Here is a 17860-nt window from a genome sequence, read left to right on the forward strand (position 1 = left end):
GCAACAAGGCAATTAGTTAACCCCCAGCAACAAGGCAATTAGTTAACCCCCAGCAACAAGGCAATTAGTTAACCCCCAACAACAAGGTAGTTAACCCCAACAACAAGGCAGTTAACCCCCAACAAGGCAGTTAACCCCCAACAACAAGGCAATTAGTTACCCCAAAAACAAGGCAATTAGTTACCCCCAACAACAAGGCAGTTAACCCCCAACAAGGCAGTTAACCCCCAACAAGGCAGTTAACCCCCAACGACAAGGCAATTAGTTAACCCCCAGCAACAAGGCAATTAGTTAACCCCCAGCAACAAGGCAATTAGTTAACCCCCAACAACAAGGCAATTGGTTAACCCCCAACAACAAGGCAATTGGTTAACCCCCAACAACAAGGAATAAGCAATAAGGAGGGGTTAGTACAGCCTGGGGTTAGTACAGCCTGGGGTTAAGGAGGGGTTAGTACAGCCTGGGGTTAGGGAGGGGTTAGTACAGCCTGGGGTTAAGGAGGGGTTAGTACAGCCTGGGGTTAGGGAGGGGTTAGTACAGCCTGGGGTTAAGGAGGGGTTAGTACAGCCTGGGGTTAGGGAGGGGTTACAACTTGTAGTACAGCCTGGGGTTAAGGAGGGGCTAGTACAGCTTGGGGTATTAAGGAGGGGTTAGTACAGCCTGGGGTTAGTACAGCCTGGGGTTAGGGAGGGGTTAGTACAGCCTGGGGTTAAGGAGGGGTTAGTACAGCCTGGGGTTAGGGAGGGGTTAGTACAGCCTGGGGTTAAGGAGGGGTTAGTACAGCCTGGGGTTAAGGAGGGGTTAGTACAGCCTGGGGTTAGTACAGCCTGGGGTTAAGGAGGGGTTAGTACAGCCTGGGGTTAGGGAGGGGTTAGTACAGCCTGGGGTTAAGGAGGGGTTAGTACAGCCTGGGGTTAGGGAGGGGTTAGTACAGCCTGGGGTTAGGGAGGGGTTAGTACAGCCTGGGGTTAAGGAGGGGTTAGTACAGCCTGGGGTTAGTACAGCCTGGGGTTAAGGAGGGGTTAGTACAGCCTGGGGTTAGGGAGGGGCTAGTACAGCCTGGGGTTAAGGAGGGGTTAGTACAGCCTGGGGTTAGTACAGCCTGGGGTTAGTACAGCCTGGGGTTAGGGAAGGGCTAGTACAGCCTGGGGTTAAGGAGGGGTTAGTACAGCCTGGGGTTAGTACAGCCTGGGGTTAGTACAGCCTGGGGTTAGGGAGGGGCTAGTACAGCCTGGGGTTAAGGAGGGGTTAGTACAGCCTGGGGTTAAGGAGGGGTTAGTACAGCTTGGGGTTAAGGAGGGGTTAGTACAGCCTGGGGTTAGGGAGGGGTTAGTACAGCCTGGGGTTAAGGAGGGGTTAGTACAGCCTGGGGTTAAGGAGGGGTTAGTACAGCCTGGGGTTAGGGAGGGGTTAGTACAGCCTGGGGTTAGGGAGGGGTTAGTACAGCCTGGGGTTAGTACAGCCTGGGGTTAGTACAGCCTGGGGTTAGGGAGGGGTTAGTACAGCCTGGGGTTAAGGAGGGGTTAGTACAGCCTGGGGTTAGTACAGCCTGGGGTTAGGGAGGGGTTAGTACAGCCTGGGGTTAAGGAGGGGTTAGTACAGCCTGGGGTTAGGGAGGGGTTAGTACAGCCTGGGGTTAGGGAGGGGTTAGTACAGCCTGGGGTTAGGGAGGGGTTAGTACAGCCTGGGGTTAAGGAGGGGTTAGTACAGCCTGGGGTTAAGGAGGGGTTATTACAGCCTGGGGTTAAGGAGGGGTTAGTACAGCCTGGGGTTAGGGAGGGGTTAGTACAGCCTGGGGTTAGGGAGGGGTTAGTACAGCCTGGGGTTAAGGAGGGGTTAGTACAGCCTGGGGTTAGTACAGCCTGGGGTTAAGGAGGGGTTAGTACAGCCTGGGGTTAAGGTGGGGTTAGTACAGCCTGGGGTTAAGGAGGGGTTAGTACAGCCTGGGGTTAGGGAGGGGTTAGTACAGCCTGGGGTTAGTACAGCCTGGGGTTAAGGAGGGGTTAGTACAGCCTGGGGTTAAGGAGGGGTTAGTACAGCCTGGGGTTAGGGAGGGGTTAGTACAGCCTGGGGTTAAGGAGGGGTTAGTACAGCCTGGGGTTAAGGAGGGGTTAGTACAGCCTGGGGTTAGTACAGCCTGGGGTTAAGGAGGGGTTAGTACAGCCTGGGGTTAAGGAGGGGTTAGTACAGCCTGGGGTTAAGGAGGGGTTAGTACAGCCTGGGGTTAGTACAGCCTGGGGTTAGGGAGGGGTTAGTACAGCCTGGGGTTAAGGAGGGGTTAGTACAGCCTGGGGTTAAGGAGGGGTTAGTACAGCCTGGGGTTAGGGAGGGGTTAGTACAGCCTGGGGTTAGGGAGGGGTTAGTACAGCCTGGGGTTAGGGAGGGGTTAGTACAGGCTGGGGTAAAGGAGGGGTTAGTACAGCCTGGGGTTAGGGAGGGGTTAGTACAGCCTGGGGTTAGGGAGGGGTTAGTACAGCCTGGGGTTAGTACAGCCTGGGGTTAGGGAGGGGTTAGTACAGCCTGGGGTTAGTACAGCCTGGGGTTAAGGAGGGGTTAGTACAGCCTGGGGTTAGGGAGGGGTTAGTACAGCCTGGGGTTAAGGAGGGGTTAGTACAGCCTGGGGTTAAGGAGGGGTTAGTACAGCCTGGGGTTAGTACAGCCTGGAGTTAAGGAGGGGTTAGTACAGCCTGGGGTTAGTACAGCCTGGGGTTAAGGAGGGGTTAGTACAGCCTGGGGTTAGGGAGGGGTTAGTACAGCCTGGGGTTAAGGAGGGGTTAGTACAGCCTGGGGTTAGGGAGGGGTTAGTACAGCCTGGGGTTAAGGAGGGGTTAGTACAGCCTGGGGTTAAGGAGGGGTTAGTACAGCCTGGGGTTAGGGAGGGGTTACTACAGCCTGGGGTTAAGGAGGGGTTAGTACAGCCTGGGGTTAAGGAGGGGTTAGTACAGCCTGGGGTTAGGAGGGGTTAGTACAGCCTGGGGTTAGGGAGGGGTTAGTACAGCCTGGGGTTAGGGAGGGGTTAGTACAGCCTGGGGTTAAGGAGGGGTTAGTACAGCCTGGGGTTAAGGAGGGGTTAGTACAGCCTGGGGTTAAGGAGGGGTTAGTACAGCCTGGGGTTAGGGAGGGGTTAGTACAGCCTGGGGTTAAGGAGGGGTTAGTACAGCCTGGGGTTAGGGAGGGGTTAGTACAGCCTGGGGTTAGGGAGGGGTTAGTACAGCCTGGGGTTAAGGAGGGGTTAGTACAGCCTGGGGTTAAGGAGGGGTTAGTACAGCCTGGGGTTAGGGAGGGGTTAGTACAGCCTGGGGTTAAGGAGGGGTTAGTACAGCCTGGGGTTAGGGAGGGGTTAGTACAGCCTGGGGTTAGGGAGGGGTTAGTACAGCCTGGGGTTAGGGAGGGGTTAGTACAGCCTGGGGTTAGTACAGCCTGGGGTTAGGAAGGGGTTAGTACAGCCTGGGGTTAGTACAGCCTGGGGTTAGGGAGGGGTTAGTACAGCCTGGGGTTAAGGAGGGGTTAGTACAGCCTGGGGTTAGTACAGCCTGGGGTTAGTACAGCCTGGGGTTAGGGAGGGGTTAGTACAGCCTGGGGTTAGTACAGCCTGGGGTTAAGGAGGGGTTAGTACAGCCTGGGGTTAGGGAGGGGTTAGTACAGCCTGGGGTTAAGGAGGGGTTAGTACAGCCTGGGGTTAAGGAAGGGTTAGTACAGCCTGGGGTTAAGGAGGGGTTAGTACAGCCTGGGGTTAGGGAGGGGTTAGTACAGCCTGGGGTTAAGGAGGGGTTAGTACAGCCTAGGGTTAGTACAGCCTGGGGTTAGGGAGGGGTTAGTACAGCCTGGGGTTAAGGAGGGGTTAGTACAGCCTGGGGTTAGGGAGGGGTAAGTACAGCCTGGGGTTAGGGAGGGGTTAGTACAGCCTGGGGTTAGTACAGCCTGGGGTTAAGGAGGGGTTAGTACAGCCTGGGGTTAAGGAGGGGTTAGTACAGCCTGGGGTTAGGGAGGGGTTAGTACAGCCTGGGGTTAGGGAGGGGTTAGTACAGCCTGGGGTTAAGGAGGGGTTAGTACAGCCTGGGGTTAGTACAGCCTGGGGTTAAGGAGGGGTTAGTACAGCCTGGGGTTAAGGAGGGGTTAGTACAGCCTGGGGTTAGGGAGGGGTTAGTACAGCCTGGGGTTAAGGAGGGGTTAGTACAGCCTGGGGTTAGGGAGGGGTTAGTACAGCCTGAGGTTAGTACAGCCTGGGGTTAAGGAGGGGTTAGTACAGCCTGGGGTTAGTACAGCCTGGGGTTAAGGAGGGGTTAGTACAGCCTGGGGTTAAGGAGGGGTTAGTACAGCCTGGGGTTAAGGAGGGGTTAGTACAGCCTGGGGTTAGGGAGGGGTTAGTACAGCCTGGGGTTAAGGAGGGGTTAGTACAGCCTGGGGTTAAGGAGGGGTTAGTACAGCCTGGGGTTAGTACAGCCTGGGGTTAGGGAGGGGTTAGTACAGCCTGGGGTTAGTACAGCCTGGGGTTAGGGAGGGGTTAGTACAGCCTGGGGTTAGTACAGCCTGGGGTTAAGGAGGGGTTAGTACAGCCTGGGGTTAGGGAGGGGTTAGTACAGCCTGGGGTTAGGGAGGGGTTAGTACAGCCTGGGGTTAAGGAGGGGTTAGTACAGCCTGGGGTTAGGGAGGGGTTAGTACAGCCTGGGGTTAAGGAGGGGTTAGTACAGCCTGGGGTTAAGGAGGGGTTAGTACAGCCTGGGGTTAGGGAGGGGTTAGTACAGCCTGGGGTTAGGGAGGGGTTAGTACAGCCTGGGGTTAAGGAGGGGTTAGTACAGCCTGGGGTTAAGGAGGGGTTAGTACAGCCTGGGGTTAAGGAGGGGTTAGTACAGCCTGGGGTTAGGGAGGGGTTAGTACAGCCTGGGGTTAAGGAGGGGTTAGTACAGCTTGGGGTTAGGGAGGGGTTAGTACAGCCTGGGGTTAGTACAGCCTGGGGTTAAGGAGGGGTTAGTACAGCCTGGGGTTAGGGAGGGGTTAGTACAGCCTGGGGCTAGTACAGCCTGGGGTTAGGGAGGGGTTAGTACAGCCTGGGGTTAGTACAGCCTGGGGTTAGGGAGGGGTTAGTACAGCCTGGGGTTAAGGAGGGGTTAGTACAGCCTGGGGTTAAGGAGGGGTTAGTACAGCCTGGGGTTAGGGAGGGGTTAGTACAGCCAAGGGGTCCAACAATAAGGTCATGATGATAAACCCCCAAATGATCTTGAATTCAGTCACCTGACCATCCTGTTCCAATGTCTGTTTAGTTACACCTGGTTGGTCCCCATCAAATGGATGAAGGGAGGAGTGGAGAGAGAGCAACACTGGCTTCTTCAGGAAACAGGTATTTCTAATGCAGCGTTTGTGTCAAATGAAGTCCTGCATGGAGATGTCCCTGGACTAATGAACAGGTATCAGTGGAGATGTCCCTGGACTAATGAACAGGTATCTGTGGAGATGTCCCTGGACTAATGAACAGGTATCAGTGGAGATGTCCCTGGACTAATGAACAGGTATCAGTGGAGATGTCCCTGGACTAATGAACAGGTATCAGTGGAGATGTCCCTGGACTAATGAACAGGTATCAGTGGAGATGTCCCTGGACTAATGAACAGGTCTGTAGGTATCAGTGGAGATGTACCTGGACTAATGAACAGGTATCAGTGGAGATGTACCTGGACTAATGAACAGGTATCTGTGGAGATGTCCCTGGACTAATGAACAGGTCTGTAGGTATCAGTGGAGATGTACCTGGACTAATGAACAGGTATCAGTGGAGATGTACCTGGACTAATGAACAGGTATCTGTGGAGATGTCCCTGGACTAATGAACAGGTATCAGTGGAGATGTACCTGGACTAATGAACAGGTATCTGTGGAGATGTCCCTGGACTAATGAACAGGTATCAGTGGAGATGTCCCTGGACTAATGAACAGGTATCAGTGGAGATGTACCTGGACTAATGAACAGGTCTGTGGGTATCAGTGGAGATGTCCCTGGACTAATGAACAGGTATCAGTGGAGATGTCCCTGGACTAATGAACAGGTCCGTGGGTATCAGTGGAGATGTCCCTGGACTAATGAACAGGTATCAGTGGAGATGTCCCTGGAGTAATGAACAGGTCTGTGGGTATCAGTGGAGATGTCCCTGGAGTAATGAACAGGTATCAGTGGAGATGTCCCTGGACTAATGAACAGGTACCAGTGGAGATGTCCCTGGACTAATGAACAGGTACCAGTGGAGATGTCCCTGGACTAATGAACAGGCCTGTGGGTATCAGTGGAGATGTCCCTGAACTAAGGAACAGGTCTCTAGGTATCAGTGGAGATGTCCCTGGACTAAGGAACAGGTATCAGTGGAGATGTCCCTGGACTAATGAACAGGTCCGTAGGTATCAGTGGAGATGTCCCTGAACTAAGGAACAGGTCTCTAGGTATCAGTGGAGATGTCCCTGGACTAAGGAACAGGTATCAGTGGAGATGTCCCTGGACTAAGGAACAGGTCTCTAGGTATCAGTGGAGATGTCCCTGGACTAATGAACAGGTATCAGTGGAGATGTCCCTGGACTAATGAACAGGTATCAGTGGAGATGTACCTGGACTAATGAACAGGTCTGTAGGTATCAGTGGAGATGTCCCTGGACTAATGAACAGGTATCAGTGGAGATGTCCCTGGACTAATGAACAGGTATCAGTGGAGATGTCCCTGAACTAATGAACAGGTATCAGTGGAGATGTCCCTGGACTAATGAACAGGCCTGTGGGTATCAGTGGAGATGTCCCTGGACTAATGAACAGGTATCAGTGGAGATGTCCCTGGACTAATGAACAGGTATCAGTGGAGATGTCCCTGGACTAATGAACAGGTATCAGTGGAGATGTCCCTGGACTAATGAACAGGTATCAGTGGAGATGTCCCTGGACTAATGAACAGGTATCAGTGGAGATGTCCCTGGACTAATGAACAGGTCTGTAGGTATCAGTGGAGATGTCCCTGGACTAATGAACAGGTATCAGTGGAGATGTACCTGGACTAATGAACAGGTACCAGTGGAGATGTCCCTGGACTAATGAACAGGTATCAGTGGAGATGTCCCTGGACTAATGAACAGGTATCAGTGGAGATGTCCCTGGACTAATGAACAGGTATCAGTGGAGATGTCCCTGGACTAATGAACAGGTATCAGTGGAGATGTCCCTGGACTAATGAACAGGTATCAGTGGAGATGTCCCTGGACTAATGAACAGGTATCTGTGGAGATGTCCCTGGACTAATGAACAGGTATCAGTGGAGATGTCCCTGGACTAATGAACAGGTATCAGTGGAGATGTACCTGGACTAATGAACAGGTATCAGTGGAGATGTCCCTGGACTAATGAACAGGTATCAGTGGAGATGTCCCTGGACTAATGAACAGGTATCAGTGGAGATGTCCCTGGACTAATGAACAGGTATCAGTGGAGATGTCCCTGGACTAATGAACAGGTATCAGTGGAGATGTACCTGGACTAATGAACAGGTATCTGTGGAGATGTCCCTGGACTAATGAACAGGTATCAGTGGAGATGTCCCTGGACTAATGAACAGGTATCAGTGGAGATGTCCCTGGACTAATGAACAGGTATCAGTGGAGATGTCCCTGGACTAATGAACAGGTCCGTGGGTATCAGTGGAGATGTCCCTGGACTAATGAACAGGTATCAGTGGAGATGTCCCTGGAGTAATGAACAGGTCTGTGGGTATCAGTGGAGATGTCCCTGGAGTAATGAACAGGTATCAGTGGAGATGTCCCTGGAGTAATGAACAGGTCTGTGGGTATCAGTGGAGATGTCCCTGGAGTAATGAACAGGTACCAGTGGAGATGTCCCTGGACTAATGAACAGGTACCAGTGGAGATGTCCCTGGACTAATGAACAGGCCTGTGGGTATCAGTGGATATGTCCCTGAACTAAGGAACAGGTCTCTAGGTATCAGTGGAGATGTCCCTGGACTAAGGAACAGGTATCAGTGGAGATGTCCCTGGACTAATGAACAGGTCCGTAGGTATCAGTGGAGATGTCCCTGAACTAAGGAACAGGTCTCTAGGTATCAGTGGAGATGTCCCTGGACTAAGGAACAGGTCTCTAGGTATCAGTGGAGATGTCCCTGGACTAATGAACAGGTATCAGTGGAGATGTCCCTGGACTAATGAACAGGTATCAGTGGAGATGTACCTGGACTAATGAACAGGTCTGTAGGTATCAGTGGAGATGTCCCTGGACTAATGAACAGGTATCAGTGGAGATGTCCCTGGACTAATGAACAGGTATCAGTGGAGATGTCCCTGAACTAATGAACAGGTATCAGTGGAGATGTCCCTGGACTAATGAACAGGCCTGTGGGTATCAGTGGAGATGTCCCTGGACTAATGAACAGGTATCAGTGGAGATGTCCCTGGACTAATGAACAGGTATCAGTGGAGATGTCCCTGGACTAATGAACAGGTATCAGTGGAGATGTCCCTGGACTAATGAACAGGTATCAGTGGAGATGTCCCTGGACTAATGAACAGGTATCAGTGGAGATGTCCCTGGACTAATGAACAGGCCTGTGGGTATCAGTGGAGATGTCCCTGGACTAATGAACAGGTATCAGTGGAGATGTCCCTGGACTAATGAACAGGTATCAGTGGAGATGTCCCTGGACTAATGAACAGGTATCAGTGGAGATGTCCCTGGACTAATGAACAGGTATCAGTGGAGATGTCCCTGGACTAATGAACAGGTCCGTAGGTATCAGTGGAGATGTCCCTGGACTAAGGAACAGGCCCGTGGGTATCAGTGGAGATGTCCCTGGACTAAGGAACAGGTCTCTAGGTATCAGTGGAGATGTCCCTGGACTAATGAACAGGTCCGTAGGTATCAGTGGAGATGTCCCTGGACTAAGGAACAGGCCCGTGGGTATCAGTGGAGATGTCCCTGGACTAAGGAACAGGTCTCTAGGTATCAGTGGAGATGTCCCTGGACTAAGGAACAGGTCTCTAGGTATCAGTGGAGATGTCCCTGGACTAAGGAACAGGTCTCTAGGTATCAGTGGAGATGTCCCTGGACTAATGAACAGGTCCGAAGGTATCAGTGGAGATGTCCCTGGACTAATGAACAGGTCCGTGGGTATCAGTGGAGATGTCCCTGGACTAATGAACAGGTATCAGTGGAGATGTCCCTGGACTAATGAACAGGTATCAGTGGAGATGTCCCTGGACTAATGAACAGGTCTGTAGGTATCAGTGGAGATGTCCCTGGACTAATGAACAGGTATCAGTGGAGATGTCCCTGGACTAATGAACAGGTATCAGTGGAGATGTCCCTGGACTAATGAACAGGTATCAGTGGAGATGTCCCTGGACTAATGAACAGGTATCAGTGGAGATGTCCCTGGACTAATGAACAGGTATCAGTGGAGATGTCCCTGGACTAATGAACAGGTCTGTAGGTATCAGTGGAGATGTCCCTGGACTAATGAACAGGTATCAGTGGAGATGTCCCTGGACTAATGAACAGGTATCAGTGGAGATGTCCCTGGACTAATGAACAGGTATCAGTGGAGATGTCCCTGGACCTATGAACAGGTCCGTGGGTATCAGTGGAGATGTCCCTGGACTAATGAACAGGTATCAGTGGAGATGTACCTGGACTAATGAACAGGTATCAGTGGAGATGTCCCTGGAGTAATGAACAGGTCTGTGGGTATCAGTGGAGATGTCCCTGGAGTAATGAACAGGTATCAGTGGAGATGTCCCTGGAGTAATGAACAGGTCTGTGGGTATCAGTGGAGATGTCCCTGGACTAATGAACAGGTATCAGTGGAGATGTCCCTGGACTAATGAACAGGTATCAGTGGAGATGTACCTGGACTAATGAACAGGTATCAGTGGAGATGTCCCTGGACTAATGAACAGGTATCAGTGGAGATGTCCCTGGACTAATGAACAGGTATCAGTGGAGATGTACCTGGACTAATGAACAGGTATCAGTGGAGATGTCCCTGGACTAATGAACAGGTATCAGTGGAGATGTCCCTGGACTAATGAACAGGTATCAGTGGAGATGTCCCTGGACTAATGAACAGGTATCAGTGGAGATGTACCTGGACTAATGAACAGGTATCAGTGGAGATGTCCCTGGACTAATGAACAGGTATCAGTGGAGATGTCCCTGGACTAATGAACAGGTATCAGTGGAGATGTCCCTGGACTAATGAACAGGTATCAGTGGAGATGTCCCTGGACTAATGAACAGGTATCAGTGGAGATGTCCCTGGACTAATGAACAGGTCTGTAGGTATCAGTGGAGATGTCCCTGGACTAATGAACAGGTATCAGTGGAGATGTACCTGGACTAATGAACAGGTACCAGTGGAGATGTCCCTGGACTAATGAACAGGTGTCAGTGGAGATGTCCCTGGACTAATGAACAGGTATCAGTGGAGATGTCCCTGGACTAATGAACAGGTATCAGTGGAGATGTCCCTGGACTAATGAACAGGTATCAGTGGAGATGTACCTGGACTAATGAACAGGTCTGTAGGTATCAGTGGAGATGTCCCTGGACTAATGAACAGGTATCAGTGGAGATGTCCCTGGACTAATGAACAGGTATCAGTGGAGATGTACCTGGACTAATGAACAGGTCTGTAGGTATCAGTGGAGATGTCCCTGGACTAATGAACAGGTATCAGTGGAGATGTCCCTGGACTAATGAACAGGTATCAGTGGAGATGTCCCTGAACTAATGAACAGGTATCAGTGGAGATGTCCCTGGACTAATGAACAGGCCTGTGGGTATCAGTGGAGATGTCCCTGGACTAATGAACAGGTATCAGTGGAGATGTCCCTGGACTAATGAACAGGTATCAGTGGAGATGTCCCTGGACTAATGAACAGGTATCAGTGGAGATGTCCCTGGACTAATGAACAGGTATCAGTGGAGATGTACCTGGACTAATGAACAGGTATCAGTGGAGATGTCCCTGGACTAATGAACAGGTATCAGTGGAGATGTCCCTGGACTAATGAACAGGTCCATGGGTATCAGTGGAGATGTCCCTGGACTAATGAACAGGTCCATGGGTATCAGTGGAGATGTCCCTGGACTAATGAACAGGTCTGTGGGTATCAGTGGAGATGTCCCTGGACTAAGGAACAGGTCTCTAGGTATCAGTGGAGATGTCCCTGGACTAAGGAACAGGTATCAGTGGAGATGTCCCTGGACTAAGGAACAGGTCTCTAGGTATCAGTGGAGATGTCCCTGGACTAATGAACAGGTATCAGTGGATATGTCCCTAGACTAAGGAACAGGTCTCTAGGTATCAGTGGAGATGTCCCTGGACTAAGGAACAGGTCTCTAGGTATCAGTGGAGATGTCCCTGGACTAATGAACAGGTATCAGTGGAGATGTACCTGGACTAATGAACAGGTATCAGTGTAGATGTCCCTGGACTAATGAACAGGTATCAGTGGAGATGTCCCTGGACTAAGGAACAGGTATCAGTGGAGATGTCCCTGGACTAAGGAACAGGTCTCTAGGTATCAGTGGAGATGTCCCTGGACTAATGAACAGGTATCAGTGGAGATGTCCCTGGACTAATGAACAGGTATCAGTGGAGATGTACCTGGACTAATGAACAGGTCTGTAGGTATCAGTGGAGATGTCCCTGGACTAATGAACAGGTATCAGTGGAGATGTCCCTGGACTAATGAACAGGTATCAGTGGAGATGTCCCTGAACTAATGAACAGGTATCAGTGGAGATGTCCCTGGACTAATGAACAGGCCTGTGGGTATCAGTGGAGATGTCCCTGGACTAATGAACAGGTATCAGTGGAGATGTCCCTGGACTAATGAACAGGTATCAGTGGAGATGTCCCTGGACTAATGAACAGGTATCAGTGGAGATGTCCCTGTACTAATGAACAGGTCCGTAGGTATCAGTGGAGATGTCCCTGGACTAAGGAACAGGCCCGTGGGTATCAGTGGAGATGTCCCTGGACTAAGGAACAGGTCTCTAGGTATCAGTCGAGATGTCCCTGGACTAATGAACAGGTCCGTAGGTATCAGTGGAGATGTCCCTGGACTAAGGAACAGGCCCGTGGGTATCAGTGGAGATGTCCCTGGACTAAGGAACAGGTCTCTAGGTATCAGTGGAGATGTCCCTGGACTAAGGAACAGGTCTCTAGGTATCAGTGGAGATGTCCCTGGACTAATGAACAGGTATCAGTGGAGATGTCCCTGGACTAAGGAACAGGTCTCTAGGTATCAGTGGAGATGTCCCTGGACTAAGGAACAGGCCCGTGGGTATCAGTGGAGATGTCCCTGGACTAAGGAACAGGTATCAGTGGAGATGTCCCTGGACTAAGGAACAGGTCTCTAGGTATCGGTGGAGATGTCCCTGGACTAATGAACAGGTCTGTAGGTATCAGTGGAGATGTCCCTGGACTAATGAACAGGTATCAGTGGAGATGTCCCTGGACTAATGAACAGGTATCAGTGGAGATGTCCCTGGACTAATGAACAGGTATCAGTGGAGATGTCCCTGGACTAATGAACAGGTATCAGTGGAGATGTCCCTGGACTAATGAACAGGTATCAGTGGAGATGTCCCTGGACTAATGAACAGGTCTGTAGGTATCAGTGGAGATGTACCTGGACTAATGAACAGGTCTGTAGGTATCAGTGGAGATGTACCTGGACTAATGAACAGGTATCAGTGGAGATGTACCTGGACTAATGAACAGGTCTGTAGGTATCAGTGGAGATGTCCCTGGACTAATGAACAGGTATCAGTGGAGATGTACCTGGACTAATGAACAGGTATCAGTGGAGATGTCCCTGGACTAATGAACAGGCCTGTGGGTATCAGTGGAGATGTCCCTGGACTAATGAACAGGTATCAGTGGAGATGTCCCTGGACTAATGAACAGGTCATGTTATTGTTCATCATTACAGGATGTTCTCTGTTAAATCCTAACCTGAGACCAGGGTAGCAAAATTCTGGTAACTTTCCCAAAAAGTCCCTGTCTTCCAGAAATCGTGGCTTGAATATTAATGGAAATACTAGGGAATAAGCAGGAAATCCGGCAATCCTCTAACCAGGATATTCTGGGAAACCAGTGAATTTTGTGAAAGCTGGCAGAATGTTGCAAGTCCATCTGAGACCAGTGTGTTGCTTTCCTCCAACAGACAGACACCTCCCCATGATAACAGCAGGATCTGAGTGGGTCCTGGCCAACCTCAACGTGTCTGGCTATTACAGGGTTAACTACGACATGGACAACTGGGAACGACTCCTCAACCAGCTCACCACAGACCACACGGTTAGTAGACGTTATTAATACAATCTCATGTGGATATTATCTATCAGAATATGATTCTGTATGACACCGACGTAACATTATAACTTCTGTGTGCAGGTCATTCCTTTAATTAACAGAGCTCAGATAGTGGATGATGCCTTCAACCTGGCCAGGTAAAGCTCTTTCTGACTTCAGCTAATGTCCCCCCCCCCCACCTACTGTATTTCTTGGTGAACTGTGTGGAAGCTGGAAGCTGATGGTTCTGTGTTTCCAGGGCCAAGGTGATCAACACGACGTTAGCTCTGAGGACCACCAGGTAACTACAGTAATATATTCTGCTATACAGATGATATGTTACCAGGTACCTGTCTCAGGAGAGAGACTACATCCCCTGGGAGTCAGCTCTGATATTATATATTACCAGGTACCTGTCTCAGGAGAGAGACTACATCCCCTGGGAGTCAGCTCTTATATTATATATTATATATTACCAGGTACCTGTCTCAGGAGAGAGACTACATCCCCTGGGAGTCAGCTCTGATATTATATATTACCAGGTACCTGTCTCAGGAGAGAGACTACATCCCCTGGGAGTCAGCTCTGATATTATATATTATATATTACCAGGTACCTGTCTCAGGAGAGAGACTACATCCCCTGGTAGTCAGCTCTTATATTATATATTACCAGGTACCTGTCTCAGGAGAGAGACTACATGCCCTGGGAGTCAGCTCTTATATTATATATTATATATTACCAGGTACCTGTCTCAGGAGAGAGACTACATCCCCTGGGAGTCAGCTCTGATATTATATATTATATATTACCAGGTACCTGTCTCAGGAGAGAGACTACATCCCCTGGGAGTCAGCTCTGATATTATATATTATATATTACCAGGTACCTGTCTCAGGAGAGAGACTCCATCCCCTGGGAGTCAGCTCTGATATTATATATTACCAGGTACCTGTCTCAGGAGAGAGACTACATCCCCTGGGAGTCAGCTCTGATATTATATATTATATATTACCAGGTACCTGTCTCAGGAGAGAGACTACATCCCCTGGGAGTCAGCTCTGATATTATATATTATATATTACCAGGTACCTGTCTCAGGAGAGAGACTACATCCCCTGGGAGTCAACTCTGATATTATATATTATATATTACCAGGTACCTGTCTCAGGAGAGAGACTACATCCCCTGGGAGTCAGCTCTCATATTATATATTATATATTACCAGGTACCTGTCTCAGGAGAGAGACTACATCCCCTGGGAGTCAGCTCTGATAATATATATTATATATTACCAGGTACCTGTCTCAGTAGAGGGACTACATCCCCTGTTAGTCAGCTCTGATATTATATATTATATATTACCAGGTACCTGTCTCAGGAGAGAGACTACATCCCCTGGGAGTCAGCTCTGATATTATATATTATATATTACCAGGTACCTGTCTCAGTAGAGGGACTACATCCCCTGTTAGTCAGCTCTTATATTATATATTATATATTACCAGGTACCTGTCTCAGGAGAGAGACTACATGCCCTGGGAGTCAGCTCTGATATTATATATTATATATTACCAGGTACCTGTCTCAGTAGAGGGACTACATCCCCTGTTAGTCAGCTCTTATACTATATATTATATATTACCAGGTACCTGTCTCAGTAGAGGGACTACATCCCCTGTTAGTCAGCTCTTATATTATATATTATATATTACCAGGTACCTGTCTCAGGAGAGGGACTACATCCCCTGTTAGTCAGCTCTTATATTATATATTACCAGGTACCTGTCTCAGGAGAGAGACTACATGCCCTGGGAGTCAGCTCTCAGGAATCTCAACTACTATCTCCTCATGTTCGACCGTGGACAGGCATACGGGGTGCTGCAGGTGGGTTCTTACTACGGGCTGCTGCAGGTGGGTTCTTACTACTGGCTGCTGCAGGTGGGTTCTTACTACGGGGTGCTACAGGTGGGTTCTTACTACGGGCTGCTACAGGTGGGTTCTTACTACTGGCTGCTACAGGTGGGTTCTTACTACGGGGTGCTGCAGGTGGGTTCTTACTACGGGGTGCTGCAGGTGGGTTCTTACTACTGGCTGCTACAGGTGGGTTCTTACTACGGGCTGCTGCAGGTGGGTTCTTACTACGGGCTGCTGCAGGTGGGTTCTTACTACTGGCTGCTACAGGTGGGTTCTTACTACGGGGTGCTACAGGTGGGTTCTTACTACTGGCTGCTACAGGTGGGTTCTTACTACGGGGTGCTGCAGGTTGGTTCTTACTACGGGCTGCTGCAGGTGGGTTCTTACTACGGGGTGCTGCAGGTGGGTTCTTACTACGGGGTGCTGCAGGTGGGTTCTTACTACGGGGTGCTACAGGTGGGTTCTTACTACTGGGTGCTGTAGGTGGGTTCTTACTACGGGCCGCTGCAGGTGGGTTCTTACTACGGGGTGCTGCAGGTGGGTTCTTACTACGGGCCGCTGCAGGTGGGTTCTTACTACTGGCTGCTACAGGTGGGTTCTTACTACGGGGTGCTGTAGGTGGGTTCTTACTACTGGCTGCTACAGGTGGGTTCTTACTACGGGTGTCTGCAGGTGGGGTCTTACTATGGCTACAGGTGGGTTCTTACTACTGGCTGCTACAGGTGGGTTCTTACTACTGGCTGCTACAGGTGGGTTCTTACTACTGGCTGCTACAGGTGGGTTCTTACTACGGGCTGCTGCAGGTGGGTTCTTACTACGGGGTGCTGCAGGTGGGTTCTTATTACTGGCTGCTGCAGGTGGGTTCTTACTACTGGCTGCTGCAGGTGGGTTCTTACTACTGGCTGCTGCAGGTGGGTTCTTACTACGGGGTGCTGCAGGTGGGTTCTTACTACTGGCTGCTGCAGGTGGGTTCTTACTACTGGCTGCTACAGGTGGGTTCTTACTACGGGGTGCTGCAGGTGGGTTCTTAATACGGGGTGCTACAGGTGGGTTCTTACTACTGGCCTCTACAGGTGGGTTCTTACTACGGGGTGCTGCAGGTGGGTTCTTAATACGGGCTGCTGCAGGTGGGTTCTTACTACGGGGTGCTGCAGGTGGGTTCTTACTACGGGGTGCTGCAGGTGGGTTCTTACTACGGGCTGCTGCAGGTGGGTTCTTACTACGGGCTGCTGCAGGTGGGTTCTTACTACGGGGTGCTGCAGGTGGGTTCTTACTACGGGGTGCTGCAGGTGGGTTCTTACTACGGGCTGCTACAGGTGGGTTCTTACTACGGGCTGCTGCAGGTGGGTTCTTACTACGGGTTGTTGCAGGTGGGTTCTTACTACGGGGTGCTGCAGGTGGGTTCTTACTACGGGGTGCTGCAGGTGGGTTCTTACTACGGGATGCTACAGGTGGGTTCTTACTACGGGCTGCTGCAGGTGGGTTCTTACTACGGGGTGCTGCAGGTGGGTTCTTACTACGGGGTGCTGCAGGTGGGTTCTTACTACGGGGTGCTGCAGGTGGGTTCTTACTACGGGCTGCTGCAGGTGGGTTCTTACTACGGGGTGCTGCAGGTGGGTTCTTACTACGGGCTGCTGCAGGTGGGTTCTTACTACTGGCTGCTGCAGGTGGGTTCTTACTACGGGGTGCTACAGGTGGGTTCTTACTACGGGGTGCTACAGGTGGGTTCTTACTACGGGGTGCTACAGGTGGGTTCTTACTACGGGCTGCTACAGGTGGGTTCTTACTACGGGGTGCTGCAGGTGGGTTCTTACTACGGGGTGCTGCAGGTGGGTTCTTACTACGGGCTGCTACAGGTGGGTTCTTACTACGGGGTGCTGCAGGTGGGTTCTTACTACGGGGTGCTGCAGGTGGGTTCTTAGTACGGGGTGCTGCAGGTGGGTTCTTACTACGGGGTGCTGCAGGTGGGTTCTTACTACGGGCTGCTACAGGTGGGTTCTTACTACGGGGTGCTGCAGGTGGGTTCTTACTACGGGGTGCTGCAGGTGGGTTCTTACTACGGGATGCTACAGGTGGATTCTTACTACGGGCTGCTGCAGGTGGGTTCTTACTACGGGGTGCTGCAGGTTGGTTCTTACTACGGGGTGTTGCAGGTGGGTTCTTTCTACTGGCTGCTGCAGGTGGGTTCTTACTACGGGCTGCTACAGGTGGGTTCTTACTACTGGCTACTACAGGTGGGTTCTTACTACTGGCTGCTACAGGTGGGTTCTTACTACGGGCTGCTACAGGTGGGTTCTTACTACGGGCTGCTACAGGTGGGTTCTTACTACTGGCTGCTACAGGTGGGTTCTTACTACTGGCTGCTGCAGGTGGGTTCTTACTACGGGGTGCTGCAGGTGGGTTCTTACTACGGGGTGCTGCAGGTGGGTTCTTACTACGGTGTGCTGCAGGTGGGTTCTTACTACGGGCTGCTGCAGGTGGGTTCTTAGTACGGGGTGCTGCAGTTGGGTTCTTACTACGGGGTGCTGCAGGTGGGTTCTTACTACTGGCTGCTACAGGTGGGTTCTTACTACTGGCTGCTACAGGTGGGTTCTTACTACGGT

The 17860-nt window shown here is 50.9% G+C and overlaps 1 protein-coding gene across 3 annotated transcripts in view; it reads left to right on the top strand.

Annotated features, from left to right (window-relative positions):
• Positions 1 to 17860, top strand: part of LOC139575402 (aminopeptidase N-like) — a 76200-nt gene that overhangs the window by 42617 nt on the left and 15723 nt on the right. For all 3 annotated transcript variants that reach the window (XM_071400329.1, XM_071400330.1, XM_071400331.1), the window contains exons 12-16: positions 5262 to 5338; positions 13213 to 13346; positions 13443 to 13498; positions 13600 to 13641; positions 15122 to 15227. In XM_071400329.1, coding sequence (XP_071256430.1) covers positions 5262 to 5338; positions 13213 to 13346; positions 13443 to 13498; positions 13600 to 13641; positions 15122 to 15227 — 415 coding nt within the window. The remainder of the gene's footprint in view (positions 1 to 5261; positions 5339 to 13212; positions 13347 to 13442; positions 13499 to 13599; positions 13642 to 15121; positions 15228 to 17860) is intronic.

This window comes from Salvelinus alpinus, chromosome 5 (assembly GCF_045679555.1).
Source record: "Salvelinus alpinus chromosome 5, SLU_Salpinus.1, whole genome shotgun sequence".
NCBI lineage: Eukaryota > Metazoa > Chordata > Actinopteri > Salmoniformes > Salmonidae > Salvelinus > Salvelinus alpinus.